General features: G+C 59.4%; 1 protein-coding gene and 1 long non-coding RNA gene across 2 annotated transcripts; both read right to left on the bottom strand.

The window, feature by feature from the left end:
* Positions 1-113: 113 nt before the first annotated feature.
* Positions 114-6033, bottom strand: LOC135993188 (splicing factor, proline- and glutamine-rich-like). Its single transcript, XM_065642854.1, has 8 exons — positions 5820-6033; positions 3806-3877; positions 3317-3388; positions 2852-2950; positions 2161-2268; positions 1701-1763; positions 1089-1263; positions 114-562 (listed from the first exon to the last, which is right to left on the bottom strand). Exons 1-8 carry the CDS (start codon positions 6031-6033, stop codon positions 361-363), a joined length of 1005 nt encoding a protein of 334 aa, XP_065498926.1. The 3' UTR covers positions 114-360.
* Positions 6034-16260: 10227 nt separating this feature from the next.
* On the bottom strand, positions 16261-17500 carry LOC135992849 (uncharacterized). The gene is made up of 3 exons (XR_010606780.1): positions 17417-17500; positions 16957-17019; positions 16261-16519 (listed from the first exon to the last, which is right to left on the bottom strand). It is a non-coding gene; the product is annotated as an uncharacterized LOC135992849 (long non-coding RNA).
* Between the last annotated feature and the right edge of the window lie 7638 nt (positions 17501-25138).

Raw genomic sequence — 25138 nt, 5'->3', positions numbered from 1 at the left:
GTGCCTGGGGGTTGATTTTGGTACCACCAAGACATATGTGCAACAAATCAGTCCCTTTTATTTGGGGAGCTGTGGGGATGGTGGATGTCCTTGTCCCCACCACGTTGGGAGCTGGACACCGCGGGGTTGCTTCCACGGCTTCCACTGCTGCAGTGCAGCTGGGAATGGGCTGCGGGAAAGTGGGGGTGGTGATGAGGCCGGACGTGCTGCCTTGACATCAAACTGCTGCTTAAGGCCACCATCCTGGTCCTGCTGCTGCAGAGGAGCTGGTGATGGGCTGTCAGATGGTAGGGGTGCAGGGGAGTGTGGATGTGGTGGCTTGAAGTCCATCTGTTGATTGAGGCCATTCTTCTGCTCCCGCTACTGCAAGGCAGCTGGTGATGTGCTGGGGGGACACAGGAGCTGTGGGGATGGAGGATTCACCATTTTTCCAGTCTTTATCAGTGGCTGCTGGTTTTGGGCGCAGCTGTCAGGAGTGCCACAGTGCTGGGTCTTCTGTTCTGGAGTGAGGGGCGGCTGCGATCTTCCTGCCTGCCTGGCTGCTGCCTCTGGATTGCGGAGCCTGTGGAGAGAGGAGGCTGCTGAGGCCTCAGCCGCAGGCGGGACACAGGGACTCTCCTCCGCAGCACGGCCCAGAGCTGGCAAGGCTCCCCAGCACCACGGGCTGAGCTGCTGGCCGGGCTCGGCCGAGGTGGACACCTGCACCTCGTGGGACCATTGACCAGGGGGATTCCTCCGGGCACCTTCACTGCTCAGGAGCAGGTGACAGTGAGCACCTCGCTTTCTTGGGCAATCTCATCCCCTGCTCCTCCTCGTCCTGCCCTGGCTTTGCCTGTGCCTGTTGCTCCTGGGGCTGCTCTTGCCCAGGCAGGGTCAGTTTGAGCTAAGCCTGGCCCCAGTCAGAGCGAGCTCCTGAGAAGGCGGCCCAGGAATTAAGAGGCCAATTGAGGCATCTGACAGCAGCAGAAACCTCAGCAGAGCTCTGTGGCCAGCCAGTAACTGGCCACTCCACAGCAGCCTGACTAGAAATTCTTTGTGGCTACAAGCAGCCACCTAAGGAAGCAGTGGGGGGAAAAGCAATAACTCACTTTTTAGCCGTCCTCCACTGCCAGATCACGATGCAGAACAACACTATTGCCAGTGGCATGGAAATCAGGGTTGCTATTGCATTTAACATACAGTGCTTTCTCGCAATATGGGAGAAGAGAACACTTGCGCTGCCCTTGGGACTGGGAGCAGCTGTGGTTCTCTTGCCGACCACATCTGGAGGAGAAATTCAAGATGTTATTCCATCCTGTGCACCAGTGCTAAGCTTGTAGCACCTTTGATAGGGCCAGCAAGTTCCTGGTTTCCCTCAGTGCTGCTGCCTGGAGGCACCATCCCACCCTTTGGGACAGGTTGTCCCACCAAACAAAACCCGGAAGCCCAGAAGGACAGCATGGGGAGAGCGCAGCTGCTTGACCAGTTGCTCCTTTGAGGGACACGGACAGAAGCCATCCCTGCAGCAGGCAGTGCCACCCCCAGCTCTGTCCGCCGGTCCAGCTCCCACAGCCCCAGGGGACGCAGTCCGGCCCTCTCAAGAGGGACATGAGCCTTGCGTTCCCTGTCTGCCTTTTCTGCTGCGTGGGCACCGCTTGCAGCTGCTCCCAGGTTTTGGGACATGTCTCCTGCTCAGGGACCTCAGCAAGACTGTTCGTTACCTGAGTTCGCCCCACGGAATTCATTTATGCTGTTGCGCTGGTAGCCTCCGGGCTTTGGCAGCCCTGTCAGAAAGCAGAGATGAGAGGTAAAGCCTCAGCACGGCTCAGGCGCAGAGGATGCAAGAGAATTTGCAGGTTCCCTCTAAGCCCCTGCCCAATCTGGCGGTCAGGGCATCGCTCTGGACCTCAGCTCATGGGAGGGATCCCGCTCGGTGCTGCTCCTGTGCCTTGAGCCTCTGGGGACTCAGGGCAAGCTCTGGGCTGCAGCTACAGCGGGAGGTACGTTTGTGCAACAGTCACATTCCCCGTCAGGTGCCAAACTCGGCCCAGATGCTTCGAGCCCAAAGCACTTTGAGTTTTGGCTGTGAGGTGACGTGCAAGAGCGGGCACTGGGGCAAGAGCCTGCTGACACACACCGATCCTGATGGGTGACACTGGCTGACCACACGACAGCAATTACCTGGCATACCACCGGCTGGCATCACCTCTGCTGCTTCAGGGGAGCCTGGCAGGGAGCCGCGGCTTCCTTCTGGAAACGCCTCCTTCTGCACAGCCTCGCGGTGCGTCTCTTGAGAAAGAAAGAGGGACGGCTGGATCAAATGGAACCGTTCGCCATCAGGGAGATGGTATCTTCAGGAGGAAATACTTCTCAAAGGCATGGCCGATGTTCAGAAACCAGGGCTGGGCTTTTGGGGCTGTGCCTAGCATTGCTCTGAACAACAGCCACACATGGCCCTGCTGGGAGCCCAGGAAATCGCACGCGACCTTCTGGTTTGCATTGCACATTGTGGGCAAAGTGTAGGGTGATGCTGAACGCTGTCCTTCAAAGAGAACGGGAAGAAGCTGCAGCCAGGCCAGCTGGGGAAACAGCCCTTTGGAGAAGGCTCCTCTGCAAGGCCCTCGTGCCCTTCCCTGGAAGCACCAGCACGGGCCACATTCGCCCCATCCCAGCAGCTGCCCCTGGCACTCAGCTTGAACCACAACTGGCCGCACAGGCCCTGCACCATCTCTCTGGCAGCTGCACGGTGTGAGACGAGCATCGCTGCAGAGGGGCTCTGATCGACCCCTTCCCGCTGTACAGCCTGTCCAGACCGGCACCTAAACCTGCAGATGCTGAGCCTCATGGCTAAGGCCGAGTAAAATCTACCCACCGTGTGCTCTGTGCAGTTCATTCAGGTTTGGCCTCAGGACTTTTGATGGATCTGGGGACTTTTTTCCTCCCTCAGCTTCATACATTGGCCTTGGAAGACCTTAGCAGCAAGATTCGGTTCCAAGTGAGATTAATACATTATGGAAAAACAAGGCAGAGATTGTGAGGTCAGCAGGGACAGACTACTCACCCCTGGGACGCCAGCCGGGCTGTAGCCCAGCACCCTGCCAAGGAGGCGGAAAAGTCCTTCCTGCAGGATCATCTGTCAATAAAGAGCCAGAGAAGCTTCTGTCACCTGCTGTGATCTGCATGGGCAGCACTGAATGGCAGAAGCGGCGAGGGCACCGCGCAAGGAGAGGGCACACACACGGGCAGGTCTCTGTCCTCACACCCGCAGACCTGCCCGGCTGGCGGACCTTGGGGCTTGGAGCTGGCAGCTCTCAAAAGAGGAAAAGCCGTGACGTACCCACGGCATGTCCTGGAAGCTCGTTCCTGGAATGCAGATGGGAACCGGGATCAGCTTCGCCCACAGGCTTGGCTGCAAAGAAGCGCAGGACACAACAGCTCCCGTGACACAGTTCAAGATGCTTCTTCAGCTCAGAGTGGGAGGGAGCGCAATTCAAAGACGGGATTGCTCCGCAGCACTCATGCCTCCCTTCCACTCGGAGCGTGGGGCAAAGAGTCACCACGTCCCTGCAGCAGCACTGTGCTGGGACCAAACGGAGCCCATGCGGAGCTGCCAGGAGAAAGGACTCCCTGGAGTTGACAGCAGCTCCAGAGTCAACCACAACAAGATGCTGACACCAGCTCAGGCTCCAAGGGGCCGGCAAAGGCAGCTTGGCAAGGGAAAGCGCCCCGGGACACATCACTGAGCCTGACCCGTTCCCTCTCGCCTCTCCTCCCTGTGTGAGTGTGGGCCACACAAGGGGGAACTTGCATTTCACATGGAATTTACCTGCAGGATACCTCAAGGGCTCCGAAACAACATCCAGCCAAGACGCTGGATAACCGTTGCCACCAGCCTCATCTGGAAACAAGCACAGAGGAGAAACGTTTGCGTTGCCCGATGGGATCCACCGCTGCCTTAGGGAACTGCAGGCACTGGAAGGGGCTCGGGCACCCACGTGGCAGCCAGTTGGAGTTGGAGATTGCCAAAGCTGCACAGGGGCCGGTGAGCTCTTGGCCAGCTCTGGCTGCTCTGCACACACTCTGTGCAGGCCCCGTGCAACAGCCCTCAGGAGCAGCTGGACCAACATACGGCCCCTGGGGGCTTCCCTCCCGGGAGAGCTCTGGCACCCAGAGGAAGCCTCGCAGAGCACTGGAGGGAACAACCAGCACCCACGCTGCCCGGGGAGAAGAGCCCGCTGGCCGTGAAAGGCTGCACCGCTCACCTGCTCCCCGTGCTTGCCACGGAGCAGCCTGGGCAGGCCAGGCCTGCAGGGCCAGCAGGAGGAGGAGGAGGAAGAGGCGGCGGGTGGGGGACATGGTCCCGTGCACTTGCAACATCTTTGTGCTGCTGCTGCTGCTGCTGCTGCTGCTGCTGCTGCTGCTGCTGCTGCTGCACTGGGAGCCGGGGGCTGCACGGCCGCTTCTTATGGCTGGTGCGGCACCGCGGGCTCTGTGACCTCACAGTCGCTGTGACCTCCCGGCCGGGTCGTGTGGCAGTGTTCTGACATGGGGCCTGTGAGAAACTACAGGATTTGACTGCGTGGGAAGAAGCGTTGATGGGGAAATACGAGCAGCAAGGACTGTATACTTATTGATACATGAAGGACAGAGGGATTGATGAAGGATTGATCCATCAAGGGCAGGGGGGTAACTTGTGATAGACCATAAAATGCTTTAATGGTAGCAACTTCGGTGGGAGCGCAAAATGTATGGCTTATGTAATGCCTAACTTAGCCAATCAGCAATGCTTCAGCAAGCATCATAGCAAGTGTTAATAGAAGCCTGAATTTGTGATGAATGTCTCTCCTTGCCTCTAAAAAAGGGAGGTCGTGCCTCAGACGCTACAGGGCCGAGGCTGCGTGGGGCGGCTCAGGGCGCTGGTGGAAGGTGCTGGAGCAGAGCCGGGGAGCTGCCTCCAGGAGGGGAGCACGTCCCGTGGGGCAGCTCCGTCCAAGGGCTGGGCCACTGTCCTGCCCGGGGCTGGGCCCACGGCTCTGCCCTGCTCTGCGGGCACTGGCACAGGGGCAGGAGGAGCTCACAGTGCCCAGAACTGCCGGAGACCACAGCCACAGGACTGCTGACCTCCTCGGGTGCTGTCAGCAGCAGCTCGTGAGCCCCAAGAGTGAGGGATTTCTGTCTCCAGACAAGCGCAAGCTCCCCTCCTGTCGGCAGCTTCCAGGCTGAGCCCGGTCTGGCGCCTCGGGGGACCCCAGGGATCACGAGTCTCTTTGGTTTTACAGGAGAGATAAAGCCTTTGATTTTCCATTCCTTCTTAATGCTCAGGCTGGTTGGGGCTCTGAGCCAACAGATCCAGTTGAAGGTGTCCCTGCTCATTGCCAGGTTTTGGACCAGATGAGCTTTGAAGGTCCCTTTCTTGGGGGTGCTTGAGGCGTTTGAGGACACGGAGCTGGGTCCGCTGCTGCAGGGCATCTGGGGACAGGCTGGGGGGCTTTTGGGGCCCAGAGGATGATGGACATGATGGATTTAATTCCATCTGCTGCTGGAGGCCACTGCCTTGGCCCTGCAACTACAAGGCAGACAGGGATGGGCTGGGTGGATGCACGGGCCACAAGACGGTGGACGTATTGTTCTCCACTTCCTTGGTGCCTGAGGATGCTGGGGTTGTTCCACTGCTGCAGGGCAGCTGGTACAGTCTGGAGGGACGTGGGAGCCGTGGGGAGGGAGGACGCACTGGTTTACCAGGCTGAAAGAGCGGCTGCTGGTGTTGGGTGCAGCTCTCAGAGGTGCCACAGCTGCTGCTCCTTCTGTCCAGGAGTGAGGGGCAGCCGCCATTTTCCCACCTGGCTCCTGCACCTGCATCGCTGCAGGAGACAGGCTGCTGCAGGGCGGCTGGGGACAGGCAGGGGGGACGTGGGGTTGTGGCGACCGTGGGCGCACGGGCTTTGATTCCGACATATGCTGGAGTTTGTTGTTCTGGTCCTGCCGCTGCAGGGCAGCCGGTGATGGGCTTGGGGACATGAAGGCCACGGGGATGATGGCCACTCTGGTTTTCATTCCAGCTGTTGTTGGAGGCCATGGGGCTGGTTCACCACTGCAGGGCTTCTGGGGACGGGCTGAGAGGACACAGGGGCCATGGAGATGGTGGATGCGCTGGCCTCTACCCCATGGGGTGCTTGAGGACTGTCCCAGGTTTCCCAGAGAGGTGGTACATGCCCCATCCCTGGAGACTTTCAAGACCAATAGTCACTCTAGCCTGGGGTCCCTGGCCTGTGGGTGAAGCCCAGGATGGCAGGTGGGAGCAAGGCCAGCAGGGGAGAATTCCCCGAGTGCTCTCCCGAGACACCGTGATCTACAGCACCGATGTTGTGAGCGGTGGAGGGGCCGGTGAGCTCTTGGCCGGCTCTGGCTGCTCTGACACACCCTGTACAGGCCCCGTGCAACAGCTCTTGAGGAGAGGATGGACCAACATACGGCCCCTGGGGGCTTCCCTCCCGGGAGAGCTCTGGCGCACAGAGGAAGCCTCGCAGAGCACTGGAGGGAACAACCAGCACCCACACTGCCCGGGGAGAAGCGTTAAAACCGTTTGCCCCTCAACACTGTGACAGGCAAAAGCGACGGCCATCTTAGGCAAGGCCTCAGGACGAACCCCAGGCCCAGCTTCCCTTTAGCCTAAGAAGCCCCGGGCTGCTGCTGTACAGTAACAGGGGGCTCAGCACCCAGATGTGCAGATACTTTGCAGCACCCCAAGGGGTGATGGCCTTGGCCTGTCCATTAGGGCCCATCAAGGGCCAATTAATTAGTTAGGGCCTTTGTTGTGCCTCCAGTACACACTTCTGCAAAACCTCAGTCCCTCTTTATCTGGGGAGCTGTGGGGATGGTGCACACGCTCTTATCCACCACTTTGGGTGCTGGACAATGGTGGGCTGCTTCCACTGCTACCACTGCTGCAGTGCGGCTGTGAATGGGCTGGGGGATGTGGGGGTGGTGAGGATGATGGACGTGAGGCTTGAATTCCATCTATTGCCTGATGCCGTTGTCCTGGTCCTGCTGCTGCAGGGCACCTCTTCTGCTGCGGGGCGGCTAAGGACGGGTTGGGGAGACGTGAGGGGGTCCTGGTGACGGTGGGCGCACAGGTTTTGACTCGGTCTTTTGGGTGCCGTTGTTGTCATCCTGCTGCTGTAGCAGCAAAGCCGGTTCTGGTTCTGGAGGCCATGGTGGTTCTAGCGAGGCCGGACACTCTGGTTCTGATTCCGGCTGGTCTTGGAGGCCACTGGGCTGCTCCCACCACTGCGGTGCTGCTGGAGACGGGCTGGGGGGCTGTGAAGACTTTGGGGAGGGCAGATACGCCAGTTTTCCTGGCTCAAACAGTGGCTGCTGGTGTTGGCTGCACCTCTCAGGGGTAGCGCAGCACCTGGTCCTTCTGCCACGGAGCAAGGGGCAGCCGCCATTTTCCCGCCTGGCTGCTGCCTCTGCATCGCGGAGCCTGTGGAGAGAGGAGGCTGCTGAGGCCTCAGCTGCAGGCGGGACACAGGGACTCTCCTCCGCAGCACGGCCCAGAGCTGGCAAGGCTCCCCAGCACCACGGGCTGAGCTGCTGGCCGGGCTCGGCCGAGGTGGACACCTGCACCTCGTGGGACCATTGACCAGGGGGATTCCTCTGGGCACGTTCACCTCCAGGCAGGTTCACCCGTCTCTTTCAGGCCATGGCCATGGGCTCCCCCAGCCCCTGGTGGCCCCACCGCTGTTGAAGGGAGCCCCGTGCCGCGCTCCTGCCGACCCTGAGGGCATCATCACCCTGACATTTGTTAAACACCTCAGACCCTCTTTATTTAGGGAGCCGTGGGCATGGTGGACAAACTCGTGTCCAGCATAACAGGCGCTGGAGAAAACCCGGCTTTTTCGGCTTCTGCGGAGCAGCCGAGGACAGGTCAGGTAGACATGGGGTTTGTGGCAATTGTGTTTGCACAGATTTTGATTGCAATGTCTTTTGGATGTTGTTGTTCTCATCCTGCTGCTGCAGCAGCAAAGCCGGTTCTGGTTCTGGAGGCCATGGTGGTTCTAGCGAGGCCGGACACTCTGGTTCTGATTCCGGCTGGTCTTGGAGGCTGCTGGGCTGGTCCCACCACTGCGGTGCTGCTGGGGACGGGCTGGGGGGCTGTGCAGATTTTGGGGATGGCGGACACTCCAGTTTTCCAGGCTCGAACAGCAGCTGCTGATGTTGGATCCAGCTCTCAGGGGTAGCACAGCGCCTGTTCCTTCTGCATCTGAACAAGGGGCAGCTGCCATATTCACGCCTGCCTGCTGCCTCTGCATCGCGGAGCCTGTGGAGAGAGGAGGCTGCTGAGGCCTCAGCTGCAGGCGGGACACAGGGACTCTCCTCCGCAGCACGGCCCAGAGCTGGCAAGGCTCCCCAGCACCACGGGCTGAGCTGCTGGCCGGGCTCGGCCGAGGTGGACACCTGCACCTCATGGGACCATTGACCAGGGGGATTCCTCCGGGCACCTTCACTGCTCAGGAGCAGGTGACAGTGAGCATCTCGCTTTCTTGGGCAATCTCATCCCCTGCTCCTCCTCGTCCTGCCCTGGCTTTGCCTGTGCCTGTTGCTCCTGGGGCTGCTCTTGCCCAGGCAGGGTCAGTTTGAGCTAAGCCTGGCCCCAGTCAGAGCGAGCTCCTGAGAAGGCGGCCCAGGAATTAAGAGGCCAATTGAGGCATCTGACAGCAGCAGAAACCTCAGCAGAGCTCTGTGGCCAGCCAGTAACTGGCCACTCCACAGCAGCCTGACTAGAAATTCTTTGTGGCTACAAGCAGCCACCTAAGGAAGCAGTGGGGGGAAAAGCAATAACTCACTTTTTTGCCTTCATCCTCACGCAGATAATGACACAACAAAAGATTATGGCAAGTGGAACAGAAATCACGACTGCTACTGCATTAATGATACAGCGCTTTCCCATAACTTCGGGGCAGAGAACACTTGCACTCTCCTGGGGACTGGGAGTATCTGTGGTTCTCTTGCCGACCACATCTGGAGGAGAAATTCAAGATGTTAGGCCATCCTGTGCACCACTGCTAAGCTTGCAACACTTTTGATATGGCCAGCAAGTTCCTGGTTTCCCTCAGTGCTGCTGCCTGGAGGCACCATCCCACCCTTTGGGACAGGACTCCCACCCTTTGGGACAGGTTGTCCCACTAAACAAAACCCGGAAGCCCAGAAGGACAGCATGGGGGGAGCGCAGCTGCTTGACCAGTTGCTCCTTTGAGGGACACGGACAGAAGCCGTCCCTGCAGCAGGCAGTGCCACCCCCAGCTCTGTCCCCCGGTCCAGCTCCCACAGCCCCGGGGGACGCAGTCTGGCCCTCTCAAGAGGGACATGAGCCTTGCGCTCCCCGTCTGCCTTTTCTCCTGCGTGGGCACCGCTTGCAGCTGCTCCCAGGTTTTGGGACATGTCTCCTGCTCAGGGACCTCAGCAAGACTGTTCATTACCTGAGTTCCCCCCACCAAATTCATTTATGCTGCTGCGCTGGTAACCTCCGGGCCTTGGCAGCCCTCTCAGAAAGCAGAGATGAGAGGTAAAGCCTCAGCACGGCTCAGGCACAGAGGATGCAGGAGGACGGGGAGGTTCCCTCTAAGCCCCTGCCCGATCTGGCGGTCAGGGCATCGCTCTGGACCTCAGCTCACGGGAGGGATCCCGCTCGGTGCTGCTCCTGTGCCTTGAGCCTCTGGGGACTCAGGGCAAGCTCTGGGCTGCAGCTACAGCGGGAGGTACGTTTGTGCAACAGTCACATTCCCCATCAGGTGCCAAACTCTGCCCAGATGCCTCGAGCCCAAAGCACTTTGAGTTTTGGCTGTGAGGTGACGTGCAAGAGCGGGCACTGGGGCAAGAGCCTGCTGACACACACCGATCCTGATGGGTGACACCGGCTGACCACACGACAGCGATTACCTGGCATACCACCGGCTGGCATCGCCTCTGCTGCTTCAGGAGAGCCTGGCAGGGAGCCGCGGCTTCCTTCTGGAAACACCTCCTTCTGCACAGCCTCACGGTGCGTCTCTTGAGAAAGAAAGAGGGACGGCTGGATCAAATGGAACCATTCCCCATCAGGGAGATGGTATCTTCAGGAGGAAATACTTCTCAAAGGCATGGCTGATGTTTAGAAACCAGGGCTGGGCTTCTGGGGCTGCACCTAGCATTGCTCTGAACAACAGTCACACATGGCCCTACTGGGAGACCAGGAAATCGCACGCGACCTCCTGGTTTGCATTGCTCTGATCGACCCCTTCCTGCAGTACAGCCTGTCCAGACTGGAACCGAAACCTGCGGATGCTGAGCCTCACGGCTAAGGCCGAGTAAAATCTACCCACCGTGTGCTCTTTGCAGTTCGTCCAGGACTTGCCTCACGATTTCCGATGGATCTGGGGATGGTTTTGGTCCTTCAGCTTCATACATTGGTCTTGGAAGACCTTAGCAGCGAGAGTCAGTTCCAAGTGAGATTAATACATTACGGAAAAACAAGGCAGAGGTTGTGAGGTCAGCAGGGACAGACTACTCACTCCTGGGACGCCAGCCGGGCTGTAGCCCAGCACCCTGCCAAGGAGCCGGAAAAGTCCTTCCTGCAGGATCATCTGTCAATAAAGAGCCAGAGAAGCTTCCGTCACCTGCTGTGATCTGCATGGGCAGCACTGAATGGCAGAAGCGGTGAGGGCACCGCGCAAGGAGAGGGCACACACACGGGCAGGTCTCTGTCCTCACACCCGCAGACCTGCCCGGATGGCGGACCTTGGGGCTTGGAGCTGGCAGCTCTCAAAAGAGGAAAAGCCGTGACGTACCCACGGCATGTCCTGGAAGCTCGTTCCTGGAATGCAGACGGGAACCGGGATCAGCTTCGCCCACAGGCTTGGCTGCAAAGAAGCGCAGGACACAACAGCTCCCGTGACACAGTTCAAAATGCTTATTCAGCTCGGAGTGGGAGGGAGCGCAATTCAGAGACGGGATTGCTCCGCGGCACTCATCCCTCCCTTCCAGTCGGGAGCGTGGGGCAAAGAGTCACCACGTCCCTGCAGCAGCACCGTGGTGGGACCAAACGGAGCCCATGCGGAGCTGCCAGGAGAAAGGACTCCCTGGAGTTGACAGCAGCTCCAGACTCAACCCCAACAAGATGCTGACCTGGCATTCGGCACCGGGGCAGCTCAGGCTCTGAGGAGCTGGCAAAGGCAGCTCGGCAACGGAAAGTGCCCCGGGACACATCACTGAGCCTGACCTGTTCCCTCTCGCCTCTCCTCCCTGTGTGAGTGTGGGCCACACAGGGGCAACTTGCATTTCACATGGAATTTACCTGCAGGATACCTCAAGGGCTCCGAAACAACATCCAGCCAAGACGCTGGATAACTGTTGCCACCAGCCTTATCTGGACACAAGCACAGAGGAGAAGCATTTGCGTTGCCCGCTGGGATCCACCACTGCCTTAGGGAACTGCAGGCACTGGAAGGGGCTCGGGCATCCACGTGGGAGCCAGTTGGAGTTGGAGATTGCCAAAGCTGCAGAGCGGCCGGTGAGCTCTTGGCCGGCTCTGGCTGCTCTGCACACACTCTGTGCAGGCCCCGTGCAACAGCCCTCAGGAGCAGCTGGACCAACATACGGCCCCTGGGGGCTTCCCTCCCGGGAGAGCTCTGGCACCCAGAGGAAGCCTCGCAGAGCACTGGAGGGAGCAACCAGCACCCACACTGCCCGGGGAGAAGAGCCCGCTGGCCGTGAAAGGCTGCACCGCTCACCTGCTCCCCGTGCTCGCCACGGAGCAGCCTGGGCAGGCCAGGCCTGCAGGGCCAGCAGGAGGAGGAGGAGGAAGAGGCGGCGGGTGGGGGACATGGTCCCTGCTGCTGCTGCTGCCACTGCTGCTGCTGCTGCTGCTGCTGCTGCTGTACTGGGAGCCGGGGGCTGCGCGGCCGCTTCTTATGGCCGGCGCGGCACCGCGGGCTCTGTGACCTCACAGTCGCTGTGACCTCCCGGCCGGGTCGTGTGGCAGTGTTCTGACATGGGGCCTGTGAGAAACTACAGGATTTGACTGCGTGGGAGGAAGCGTTGATGGAGAAATACGAGCAGCAAGGACTGTATACTTATTGATACATGAAGGACAGAGGGATTGATGCAGGATTGATCCATCAAGGGCAGGGGGGTAACTTGTGATAGACCATAAAATGCTTTAATGGTAGCAACTTCGGTGGGAGCGCAAAATGTATGGCTTATGTAATGCCTAACTTAGCCAATCAGCAATGCTTCAGCAAGCATCATAGCAAGTGTTAATAGAAGCCTGAATTTGTGATGAATGTCTCTCCTTGCCTCTAAAAAAGGGAGGTCGTGCCTCAGACGCTACAGGGCCGAGGCTGCGTGGGGCGGCTCAGGGCGCTGGTGGAAGGTGCTGGAGCAGAGCCGGGGAGCTGCCTCCAGGAGGGGAGCACGTCCCGTGGGGCAGCTCCGTCCAAGGGCTGGGCCACTGTCCTGCCCGGGGCTGGGCCCACGGCTCTGCCCTGCTCTGCGGGCACTGGCACAGGGGCAGGAGGAGCTCACAGCGCCCAGAACTGCCGGAGACCACAGCCACAGGACTGCTGACCAACTCGGGTGCTGTCAGCAGCAGCTCGTGAGCCCCAAGAGTGAGGGATTTCTGTCTCCAGACAAGCGCAAGCTCCCCTCCTGTCGGCAGCTTCCAGGCTGAGCCTGGTCTGGCGCCTCGGGGGACCCCAGGGATCACGAGTCTCTTTGGTTTTACAGGAGAGATAAAGCCTTTGATTTTCCATTCCTTCTTAATGCTCAGGCTGGTTGGGGCTCTGAGCCAACAGATCCAGGTGAAGGTGTCCCTGCTCATTGCCGGGTGTTGGACCAGATGAGCATTGAAGGTCCCTTTCTTGGGGGTGCTTGAGGCGTTTGAGGACACGGAGCTGGGTCCGCTGCTGCAGGGCATCTGGGGACAGGCTGGGGGGCTTTTGGGGCCCAGAGGATGATGGACATAATGGATTTAATTCCATCTGCTGCTGGAGGCCACTGTCTTGGTCTTGCAACTACAAGGCAGACAGGGATGGGCTGGGTGGATGCACGGGCCACAAGACGGTGGACGTATTGTTCTCCACTTCCTTGGTGCCTGAGGATGCTGGGGTTGTTCCACTGCTGCAGGGCAGCTGGTACAGTCTGGAGGGACGTGGGAGCCGTGGGGAGGGAGGACGCACTGGTTTACCAGGCTGAAAGAGCGGCTGCTGGTGTTGGGTGCAGCTCTCAGAGGTGCCACAGCTGCTGCTCCTTCTGTCCAGGAGTGAGGGGCAGCCGCCATTTTCCCACCTGGCTCCTGCACCTGCATCGCTGCAGGAGACAGGCTGCTGCAGGGCGGCTGGGGACAGGCAGGGGGGACGTGGGGTTGTGGCGACCGTGGGCGCACGGGCTTTGATTCCGACATATGCTGGAGTTTGTTGTTCTGGTCCTGCCGCTGCAGGGCAGCCGGTGATGGGCTTGGGGACATGAAGGCCACGGGGATGATGGCCACCCTGGTTTTCATTCCAGCTGTTGTTGGAGGCCACGGGGCTGGTTCACCACTGCAGGGCTTCTGGGGACGGGCTGAGAGGACACAGGGGCCATGGAGATGGTGGATGCGCTGGCCTCTACCCCATGGGGTGCTTGAGGACTGTCCCAGGTTTCCCAGAGAGGTGGTACGTGCCCCATCCCTGGAGACTTTCAAGACCAATAGTCACTCTAGCCTGGGGTCCCTGGCCTGTGGGTGAAGCCCAGGATGGCAGGTGGGAGCAAGGCCAGCAGGGGAGAATTCCCCGAGTGCTCTCCCGAGACACCGTGATCTACAGCACCGATGTTGTGAGCGGTGGAGGGGCCGGTGAGCTCTTGGCCGGCTCTGGCTGCTCTGACACACCCTGTACAGGCCCCGTGCAACAGCTCTTGAGGAGAGGATGGACCAACATACGGCCCCTGGGGGCTTCCCTCCCGGGAGAGCTCTGGCGCACAGAGGAAGCCTCGCAGAGCACTGGAGGGAACAACCAGCACCCACACTGCCCGGGGAGAAGCGTTAAAACCGTTTGCCCCTCAACACTGTGACAGGCAAAAGCGACGGCCATCTTAGGCAAGGCCTCAGGACGAACCCCAGGCCCAGCCTCCCTTTAGCCTAAGAAGCCCCGGGCTGCTGCTGTACAGTAACAGGGGGCTCAGCACCCAGATGTGCAGATACTTTGCAGCAGCCCAAGGGGTGATGGCCTTGGCCTGTGTCGTGGTTTGACTGCGGGTTGACAATAAATCCGTGGCAGACGTATTGTTAACTTCCTCTCTCCCGCTTCCCCCTTCAGCCCCTCCCTCTCCCCCCTTCCCACTAAGTACAGGCGATTTGGAGGGAAAGAAGGACAGAGAGAAGAGAGTTTGAAAAATTAGAAACGTTTTACTAATGCTACCAATAAAAATAGAGAAAATAATACAAAATATAGAAAACCAATCTTGAAAGTCCCGGCAACTGCTCCGGCAGATGTAGGGCCGGCACCCGAAGTCCTGGACTGGACTCTGCAGCCAACCGGAGCTGGATTCAGTCTGTCACTGGGCCTCAGTACACAGGGACAACTCGCAAGGTCCTCTCCCAATGTCGGCCATAAGGAAAAAGGGACGAGATCCTCGTGATCCCCCACTTTCGTATGAAGTATGACATGAATGGAATGGAATACTTCAGTTGGTCAGTTTTTTGGACACCTGTTTCAGTTCACTGCTCTCGCGACATGTGCATCCATCCTTATCAATGACCTCGCATTCTACTGCTATGTCTACAAACACATGTATCTAGCTTTCAGGAAAACTGCAGTTATTTAGGAGGCTTTAGCTGACAGGGAAATTCACTAAAAGAGAAACTTGTTTTTTGACAAAACCAGGACAGCCTGTCAATTAGGGCCCATCAAGGGCCTATTAATTCCTGAGGGCCTTTGTTGTGCCTCCAGTACATTTGCTTGTCGGGCTCATATCCTTAGAGGTGCTCTGGATGGCTTCCCTCTTTTCCTGGGTATCCCATTTGACAAGCTCCACGGCCAGATGACCCCGCTGCTACAAACGTTGCCTCACCCCACAGACCCTCACCATTCCGTGCGACTGCCCAGGCCGGGCTCCTGTCACCACCTCCCGCACCGTGTGTCGGTCAGATTGGTGTCACCGTCTGTTTCAGGCCATGGCCATGGGCTCCCCCAGCTCCTGGTGGTCCCACCGCTGCTGGGGGGAGCCCCGAGCCCGCCTCCTGCCGACCCCGAGGGGATCCAGGGCTGTGCCTGGGGGTTGATTTTGGTACCACCGAGACACATGTGCAACAAATCAGTCCCTTTTATTTGGGGAGCTGTGGGGATGGTGGATGTCCTTGTCCCCACCACGTTGGGAGCTGGACACCGCGGGGTTGCTTCCACGGCTTCCACTGCTGCAGTGCAGCTGGGAATGGGCTGCGGGAAAGTGGGGGTGGTGATGAGGCCGGACGTGCTGCCTTGACATCAAACTGCTGCTTAAGGCCACCATCCTGGTCCTGCTGCTGCAGAGGAGCTGGTGATGGGCTGTCAGATGGTAGGGGTGCAGGGGAGTGTGGATGTGGTGGCTTGAAGTCCATCTGTTGATTGAGGCCATTCTTCTGCTCCCGCTACTGCAAGGCAGCTGGTGATGTGCTGGGGGGACACAGGAGCTGTGGGGATGGAGGATTCACCATTTTTCCAGTCTTTATCAGTGGCTGCTGGTTTTGGGCGCAGCTGTCAGGAGTGCCACAGTGCCGGGTCTTCTGTTCTGGAGTGAGGGGCGGCTGCGATCTTCCTGCCTGCCTGGCTGCTGCCTCTGCATCGCGGAGCCTGTGGAGAGAGGAGGCTGCTGAGGCCTCAGCTGCAGGCGGGACACAGGGACTCTCGTCCGCAGCACGGCCCAGAGCTGGCAAGGCTCCCCAGCACCACGGGCTGAGCTGCTGGCCGGGCTCGGCCGAGGTGGACACCTGCACCTCGTGGGACCATTGACCAGGGGGATTCCTCCGGGCACCTTCACTGCTCAGGAGCAGGTGACAGTGAGCACCTCGCTTTCTTGGGCAATCTCATCCCCTGCTCCTCCTCGTCCTGCCCTGGCTTTGCCTGTGCCTGTTGCTCCTGGGGCTGCTCTTGCCCAGGCAGGGTCAGTTTGAGCTAAGCCTGGCCCCAGTCAGAGCGAGCTCCTGAGAAGGCGGCCCAGGAATTAAGAGGCCAATTGAGGCATCTGACAGCAGCAGAAACCTCAGCAGAGCTCTGTGGCCAGCCAGTAACTGGCCACTCCACAGCAGCCTGACTAGAAATTCTTTGTGGCTACAAGCAGCCACCTAAGGAAGCAGTGGGGGGAAAAGCAATAACTCACTTTTTAGCCGTCCTCCACTGCCAGATCACGATGCAGAACAACACTATTGCCAGTGGCATGGAAATCAGGGTTGCTATTGCATTTAACATACAGTGCTTTCTCGCAATATGGGAGAAGAGAACACTTGCGCTGCCCTTGGGACTGGGAGCAGCTGTGGTTCTCCTGCCGACCACATCTGGAGGAGAAATTCAAGATGTTATTCCATCCTGTGCACCACTGCTAAGCTTGTAGCACCTTTGATAGGGCCAGCAAGTTCCTGGTTTCCCTCAGTGCTGCTGCCTGGAGGCACCATCCCACCCTTTGGGACAGGTTGTCCCACCAAACAAAACCCAGAAGGCCAGAAGGACAGCATGGGGGGAGCGCAGCTGCTTGACCAGTTGCTCCTTTGAGGGACACGGACAGAAGCCGTCCCTGCAGCAGGCAGTGCCACCCCCAGCTCTGTGCCCCGGTCCAGCTCCCACAGCCCCAGGGGACGCAGTCCGGCCCTCTCAAGAGGGACATGAGCCTTGCGCTCCCCGTCTGCCTTTTCTGCTGCGTGGGCACCGCTTGCAGCTGCTCCCAGGTTTTGGGACATGTCTCCTGCTCAGGGACCTCAGCAAGACTGTTCGTTACCTGAGTTCGCCCCACGGAATTCATTTACGTTGTTGCGCTGGTAACCTCCAGGCCTTGGCAGCCCTGTCAGAAAGCAGAGATGAGAGGTAAAGCCTCAGCACGGCTCAGGCGCAGAGGATGCAAGAGAATTTGCAGGTTCCCTCTAAGCCCCTGCCCGATCTGGCGGTCAGGGCATCGCTCTGGACCTCAGCTCACGGGAGGGATCCCGCTCGGTGCTGCTCCTGTGCCTTGAGCCTCTGGGGACTCAGGGCAAGCTCTGGGCTGCAGCTACAGCGGGAGGTACGTTTGTGCAACAGTCACATTCCCCGTCAGGTGCCAAACTCGGCCCAGATGCTTCGAGCCCAAAGCACTTTGAGTTTTGGCTGTGAGGTGACGTGCAAGAGTGGGTACTGGGGCAAGAGCCTGCTGACACACACCGATCCTGATGGGTGACACTGGCTGACCACATGACAGCGATTACCTGGCATACCACCGGCTGGCATCACCTCTGCTGCTTCAGGAGAGCCTGGCAGGGAGCCGCGGCTTCCTTCTGGAAACGCCTCCTTCTGCACAGCCTCGCGGTGCGTCTCTTGAGAAAGAAAGAGGGACGGCTGGATCAAATGGAACCGTTCGCCATCAGGGAGATGGTATCTTCAGGAGGAAATACTTCTCAAAGGCATGGCCGATGTTCAGAAACCAGGGCTGGGCTTTTGGGGCTGTGCCTAGCATTGCTCTGAACAACAGCCACACATGGCCCTGCTGGGAGACCAGGAAATCGCACGCGACCTTCTGGTTTGCATTGCACATTGTGGGCAAAGTGTAGGGTGATGCTGAACGCTGTCCTTCAAAGAGAACGGGAAGAAGCTGAGCCAGGCCAGCTGGGGAAACAGCCCTTTGGAGAAGGCTCCTCTGCAAGGCCCTCGTGCCCTTCCCTGGAAGCACCAGCACCGGCCACATTCGCCCCATCCCAGCAGCTGCCCCTGGCACTCAGCTTGAACCACAACTGGCCGCACAGGCCCTGCACCATCTCTCTGGCAGCTGCACGGTGTGAGACGAGCATTGCTGCAGAGGGGCTCTGATCGACCCCTTCCCGCTGTACAGCCTGTCCAGACCGGTACCTAAACCTGCAGATGCTGAGCCTCATGGCTAAGGCCGAGTAAAATCTACCCACCGTGTGCTCTGTGCAGTTCATTCAGGTTTGGCCTCAGGACTTTTGATGGATCTGGGGACTTTTTTCCTCCCTCAGCTTCATACATTGGCCTTGGAAGACCTTAGCAGCAAGATTCGGTTCCAAGTGAGATTAATACATTATGGAAAAACAAGGCAGAGATTGTGAGGTCAGCAGGGACAGACTACTCACCCCTGGGACGCCAGCCGGGCTGTAGCCCAGTACCCTGCCAAGGAGGCGGAAAAGTCCTTCCTGCAGGATCATCTGTCAATAAAGAGCCAGAGAAGCTTCTGTCACCTGCTGTGATCTGCATGGGCAGCACTGAATGGCAGAAGCGGTGAGGGCACCGCGCAAGGAGAGGGCACACACACGGGCAGGTCTCTGTCCTCACACCCGCAGACCTGCCCGGATGGCGGACCTTGGGGCTTGGAGCTGGCAGCTCTCAAAAGAGGAAAAGCCGTGACGTACCCATGGCATGTCCTGGAAGCTCGTTCCTGGAATGCAGATGGGAACCGGGATCAGCTTCGCCCACAGGCTTGGCTGCAAAGAAGCGCAGGACACAACAGCTCCCGTGACACAGTTCAAGATGCTTCTTCAGCTCGGAGTGGGAGGGAGCGCAATTCAAAGACAGGATTGCTCCGCGGCACTCATCCCTCCCTTCCACTCGGAGCGTGGGGCAAAGAGTCACCACGTCCCTGCAGCAGCACCGTGCTGGGACCAAACGGAGCCCATGCGGAGCTGCCATGAGAAAGGACTCCCTGGAGTTGACAGCAGCTCCAGAGTCAACCACAACAAGATGCTGAAACCAGCTCAGGCTCCAAGGGGCCGGCAAAGGCAGCTTGGCAAGGGAAAGCGCCCCGGGACACATCACTGAGCCTGACCCGTTCCCTCTCGCCTCTCCTCCCTGTGTGAGTGTGGGCCACACAAGGAGCAACTTGCATTTCACATGGAACTTACCTGCAGGATACCTCAAGGGCTCCGAAAAATCATCCAGCCAAGACGCTGGATAACCGTTGCCACCAGCCTCATCTGGAAACAAGCACAGAGGAGAAACGTTTGCGTTGCCCGCTGGGATCCACCGCTGCCTTAGGGCACTGCAGGCACTGGAAGGGGCTCGGGCACCCACGTGGCAGCCAGTTGGAGTTGGAGATTGCCAAAGCTGCAGAGCGGCCGGTGAGCTCTTGGCCGGCTCTGGCTGCTCTGCACACACTCTGTGCAGGCCCCGTGCAACAGCCCTCAGGAGCAGCTGGACCAACATACGGCCCCTGGGGGCTTCCCTCCCGGGAGAGCTCTGGCACCCAGAGGAAGCCTCGCAGAGCACTGGAGGGAGCAACCAGCACCCACGCTGCCCGGGGAGAAGAGCCCGCTGGCCGTGAAAGGCTGCACCGCTCACCTGCTCCCCGTGCTCGCCACGGAGCAGCCTGGGCAGGCCAGGCCTGCAGGGCCAGCAGGAGGAGGAGGAGGAGGAAGAGGCGGCGGGTGGGGGACATGGTCCCGTGCACTTGCAACATCTTTGTGCTGCTGCTGCTGCTGCTGCTGCTGCTGCTGCTGCTGCTGCTGCTGCTGCACTGGGAGCCGGGGGCTGCACGGCCGCTTCTTATGGCTGGTGCGGCACCGCGGGCTCTGTGACCTCACAGTCGCTGTGACCTCCCGGCCGGGTCGTGTGGCAGTGTTCTGACATGGGGCCTGTGAGAAACTACAGGATTTGACTGCGTGGGAAGAAGCGTTGATGGAGAAATACGAGCAGCAAGGACTGTATACTTATTGATACATGAAGGACAGAAGGATTGATGCAGGATTGATCCATCAAGGGCAGGGGGGTAACTTGTGATAGACCATAAAATGCTTTAATGGTAGCAACTTCGGTGGGAGCGCAAAATGTATGGCTTATGTAATGCCTAACTTAGCCAATCAGCAATGCTTCAGCAAGCATCATAGCAAGTGTTAATAGAAGCCTGAATTTGTGATGAATGTCTCTCCTTCCCTCTAAAAAAGGGAGCTCGTGCCTCAGACGCTACAGGGCCGAGGCTGCGTGGGGCGGCTCGGGGCGCTGGTGGAAGGTGCTGGAGCAGAGCCGGGGAGCTGCCTCCAGGAGGGGAGCACGTCCCGTGGGGCAGCTCCGTCCAAGGGCTGGGCCACTGTCCTGCCCGGGGCTGGGCCCACGGCTCTGCCCTGCTCTGCGGGCACTGGCACAGGGGCAGGAGGAGCTCACAGTGCCCAGAACTGCCGGAGACCACAGCCACAGGACTGCTGACCAACTCGGGTGCTGTCAGCAGCAGCTCGTGAGCCCCAAGAGTGAGGGATTTCTGTCTCCAGACAAGCGCAAGCTCCCCTCCTGTCGGCAGCTTCCAGGCTGAGCCCGGTCTGTCGCCTCGGGGGACCCCAGGGATCACAAGTCTCTTTGGTTTTACAGGAGAGATAAAGCCTTTGATTTTCCATTCCTTCTTAATGCTCAGGCTGGTTGGGGCTCTGAGCCAACAGATCCAGTTGAAGGTGTCCCTGCTCATTGCCGGGTTTTGGACCAGATGAGCTTTGAAGGTCCCTTTCTTGGGGGTGCTTGAGGCGTTTGAGGACATGGAGCTGGGTCCGCTGCTGCAGGGCATCTGGGGACAGGCTGGGGGGCTTTTGGGGCCCAGGGGATGATGGACATGATGGATTTAATTCCATCTGCTGCTGGAGGCCACTGCCTTGGCCCTGCAACTACAAGGCAGACAGTGATGGGCTGGGTGGATGCACGGGCCACAAGACGGTGGACGTATTGTTCTCCACTTCCTTGGTGCCTGAGGATGCTGGGGTTGTTCCACTGCTGCAGGGCAGCTGGTACAGTCTGGAGGGACGTGGGAGCCGTGGGGAGGGAGGACGCACTGGTTTACCAGGCTGAAAGAGCGGCTGCTGGTGTTGGGTGCAGCTCTCAGAGGTGCCACAGCTGCTGCTCCTTCTGTCCAGGAGTGAGGGGCAGCCGCCATTTTCCCACCTGGCTCCTGCACCTGCATCGCTGCAGGAGACAGGCTGCTGCAGGGCGGCTGGGGACAGGCAGGGGGGACGTGGGGTTGTGGCGACCGTGGGCGCACGGGCTTTGATTCCGACATATGCTGGAGTTTGTTGTTCTGGTCCTGCCACTGCAGGGCAGCCGGTGATGGGCTTGGGGACATGAAGGCCACGGGGATGATGGCCACTCTGGTTTTCATTCCAGCTGTTGTTGGAGGCCACGGGGCTGGTTCACCACTGCAGGGCTTCTGGGGACGGGCTGAGAGGACACAGGGGCCATGGAGATGGTGGATGCGCTGGCCTCTACCCCATGGGGTGCTTGAGGACTGTCCCAGGTTTCCCAGAGAGGTGGTACATGCCCCATCCCTGGAGACTTTCAAGACCAATAGTCACTCTAGCCTGGGGTCCCTGGCCTGTGGGTGAAGCCCAGGATGGCAGGTGGGAGCAAGGCCAGCAGGGGAGAATTCCCCGAGTGCTCTCCCGAGACACCGTGATCTACAGCACCGATGTTGTGAGCGGTGGAGGGGCCGGTGAGCTCTTGGCCGGCTCTGGCTGCTCTGACACACCCTGTACAGGCCCCGTGCAACAGCTCTTGAGGAGAGGATGGACCAACATACAGCCCCTGGGGGCTTCCCTCCCGGGAGAGCTCTGGCACACAGAGGAAGCCTCGCAGAGCACTGGAGGGAACAACCAGCACCCACACTGCCCGGGGAGAAGCGTTAAAACCGTTTGCCCCTCAACACTGTGACAGGCAAAAGCGACGGCCATCTTAGGCAAGGCCTCAGGACGAACCCCAGGCCCAGCCTCCCTTTAGCCTAAGAAGCCCCGGGCTGCTGCTGTACAGTAACAGGGGGCTCAGCACCCAGATGTGCAGATACTTTGCAGCACCCCAAGGGGTGATGGCCTTGGCCTGTCCATTAGGGCCCATCAAGGGCCTATTAATTAGTTAGGGCCTTTGTTGTGCCTCCAGTACACACTTCTGCAAAACCTCAGTCCCTCTTTATCTGGGGAGCTGTGGGGATGGTGCACACGCTCTTATCCACCACTTTGGGTGCTGGACAATGGTGGGCTGCTTCCACTGCTACCACTGCTGCAGTGCGGCTGTGAATGGGCTGGGGGATGTGGGGGTGGTGAGGATGATGGACGTGAGGCTTGAATTCCATCTATTGCCTGATGCCGTTGTCCTGGTCCTGCTGCTGCAGGGCACCTCTTCTGCTGCGGGGCGGCTAAGGACGGGTTGGGGAGACGTGAGGGGGTCCTGGTGACGGTGGGCGCACAGGTTTTGACTCGGTCTTTTGGGTGCCGTTGTTGTCATCCTGCTGCTGTAGCAGCAAAGCCGGTTCTGGTTCTGGAGGCCATGGTGGTTCTAGCGAGGCCGGACACTCTGGTTCTGATTCCGGCTGGTCTTGGAGGCCACTGGGCTGCTCCCACCACTGCGGTGCTGCTGGAGACGGGCTGGGGGGCTGTGAAGACTTTGGGGAGGGCAGATACGCCAGTTTTCCTGGCTCAAACAGTGGCTGCTGGTGTTGGCTGCACCTCTCAGGGGTAGCGCAGCACCTGGTCCTTCTGCCACGGAGCAAGGGGCAGCCGCCATTTTCCCGCCTGGCTGCTGCCTCTGCATCGCGGAGCCTGTGGAGAGAGGAGGCTGCTGAGGCCTCAGCTGCAGGCGGGACACAGGGACTCTCCTCCGCAGCACGGCCCAGAGCTGGCAAGGCTCCCCAGCACCACGGGCTGAGCTGCTGGCCGGGCTCGGCCGAGGTGGACACCTGCACCTCGTGGGACCATTGACCAGGGGGATTCCTCTGGGCACGTTCACCTCCAGGCAGGTTCACCCGTCTCTTTCAGGCCATGGCCATGGGCTCCCCCAGCCCCTGGTGGCCCCACCGCTGTTGAAGGGAGCCCCGTGCCGCGCTCCTGCCGACCCTGAGGGCATCATCACCCTGACATTTGTTAAACACCTCAGACCCTCTTTATTTAGGGAGCCGTGGGCATGGTGGACAAACTCGTGTCCAGCATAACAGGCGCTGGAGAAAACCCGGCTTTTTCGGCTTCTGCGGAGCAGCCGAGGACAGGTCAGGTAGACATGGGGTTTGTGGCAATTGTGTTTGCACAGATTTTGATTGCAATGTCTTTTGGATGTTGTTGTTCTCATCCTGCTGCTGCAGCAGCAAAGCCGGTTCTGGTTCTGGAGGCCATGGTGGTTCTAGCGAGGCCGGACACTCTGGTTCTGATTCCGGCTGGTCTTGGAGGCCGCTGGGCTGGTCCCACCACTGCGATGCTGCTGGGGACGGGCTGGGGGGCTGTGAAGACTTTGGGGATGGCGGACACTCCAGTTTTCCAGGCTCGAACAGCAGCTGCTGATGTTGGATCCAGCTCTCAGGGGTAGCACAGCGCCTGTTCCTTCTGCATCTGAACAAGGGGCAGCTGCCATATTCACGCCTGCCTGCTGCCTCTGCATCGCGGAGCCTGTGGAGAGAGGAGGCTGCTGAGGCCTCAGCTGCAGGCGGGACACAGGGACTCTCCTCCGCAGCACGGCCCAGAGCTGGCAAGGCTCCCCAGCACCACGGGCTGAGCTGCTGGCCGGGCTCGGCCGAGGTGGACACCTGCACCTCGTGGGACCATTGACCAGGGGGATTCCTCCGGGCACCTTCACTGCTCAGGAGCAGGTGACAGTGAGCACCTCGCTTTCTTGGGCAATCTCATCCCCTGCTCCTCCTCGTCCTGCCCTGGCTTTGCCTGTGCCTGTTGCTCCTGGGGCTGCTCTTGCCCAGGCAGGGTCAGTTTGAGCTAAGCCTGGCCCCAGTCAGAGCGAGCTCCTGAGAAGGCGGCCCAGGAATTAAGAGGCCAATTGAGGCATCTGACAGCAGCAGAAACCTCAGCAGAGCTCTGTGGCCAGCCAGTAACTGGCCACTCCACAGCAGCCTGACTAGAAATTCTTTGTGGCTACAAGCAGCCACCTAAGGAAGCAGTGGGGGGAAAAGCAATAACTCACTTTTTTGCCTTCATCCTCACGCAGATAATGACACAACAAAAGATTATGGCAAGTGGAACAGAAATCACGACTGCTACTGCATTAATGATACAGCGCTTTCCCATAACTTCGGGGCAGAGAACACTTGCACTCTCCTGGGGACTGGGAGTATCTGTGGTTCTCTTGCCGACCACATCTGGAGGAGAAATTCAAGATGTTAGGCCATCCTGTGCACCACTGCTAAGCTTGCAACACTTTTGATATGGCCAGCAAGTTCCTGGTTTCCCTCAGTGCTGCTGCCTGGAGGCACCATCCCACCCTTTGGGACAGGACTCCCACCCTTTGGGACAGGTTGTCCCACCAAACAAAACCCGGAAGCCCAGAAGGACAGCATGGGGGGAGCGCAGCTGCTTGACCAGTTGCTCCTTTGAGGGACACGGACAGAAGCCGTCCCTGCAGCAGGCAGTGCCACCCCCAGCTCTGTGCCCCGGTCCAGCTCCCACAGCCCCGGGGGACGCAGTCTGGCCCTCTCAAGAGGGACATGAGCCTTGCGCTCCCCGTCTGCCTTTTCTCCTGCGTGGGCACCGCTTGCAGCTGCTCCCAGGTTTTGGGACATGTCTCCTGCTCAGGGACCTCAGCAAGACTGTTCATTACCTGAGTTCCCCCCACCAAATTCATTTATGCTGCTGCGCTGGTAACCTCCGGGCCTTGGCAGCCCTCTCAGAAAGCAGAGATGAGAGGTAAAGCCTCAGCACGGCTCAGGCACAGAGGATGCAGGAGGACGGGGAGGTTCCCTCTAAGCCCCTGCCCGATCTGGCGGTCAGGGCATCGCTCTGGACCTCAGCTCACGGGAGGGATCCCGCTCGGTGCTGCTCCTGTGCCTTGAGCCTCTGGGGACTCAGGGCAAGCTCTGGGCTGCAGCTACAGCGGGAGGTACGTTTGTGCAACAGTCACATTCCCCATCAGGTGCCAAACTCTGCCCAGATGCCTCGAGCCCAAAGCACTTTGAGTTTTGGCTGTGAGGTGACGTGCAAGAGCGGGCACTGGGGCAAGAGCCTGCTGACACACACCGATCC

The sequence above is a fragment of the Caloenas nicobarica genome, chromosome 11 (assembly GCF_036013445.1).
Source record: "Caloenas nicobarica isolate bCalNic1 chromosome 11, bCalNic1.hap1, whole genome shotgun sequence".
NCBI classification, from domain to species: Eukaryota; Metazoa; Chordata; class Aves; order Columbiformes; family Columbidae; genus Caloenas; species Caloenas nicobarica.
This window is presented reverse-complemented; position numbering and strand designations above follow the sequence as displayed.

Bases quoted from the DNA above. Each gene is read 5' to 3' on its own strand.
- LOC135993188 (XM_065642854.1), bottom strand. From the start codon at position 6,033: ATGAAAACCAGAGTGGCCATCATCCCCGTGGCCTTCATGTCCCCAAGC. The intron at 2,951-3,316 runs GTACGTCACGGC...CTTGCTGCTAAG, and splicing joins GCTTCCAGGACATGCCGTGG to GTCTTCCAAGGCCAATGTAT. The intron at 563-1,088 runs GTGAGTTATTGC...CTCTCTCCACAG, and splicing joins CAGTGGAGGACGGCTAAAAA to GCTCCGCAATCCAGAGGCAG.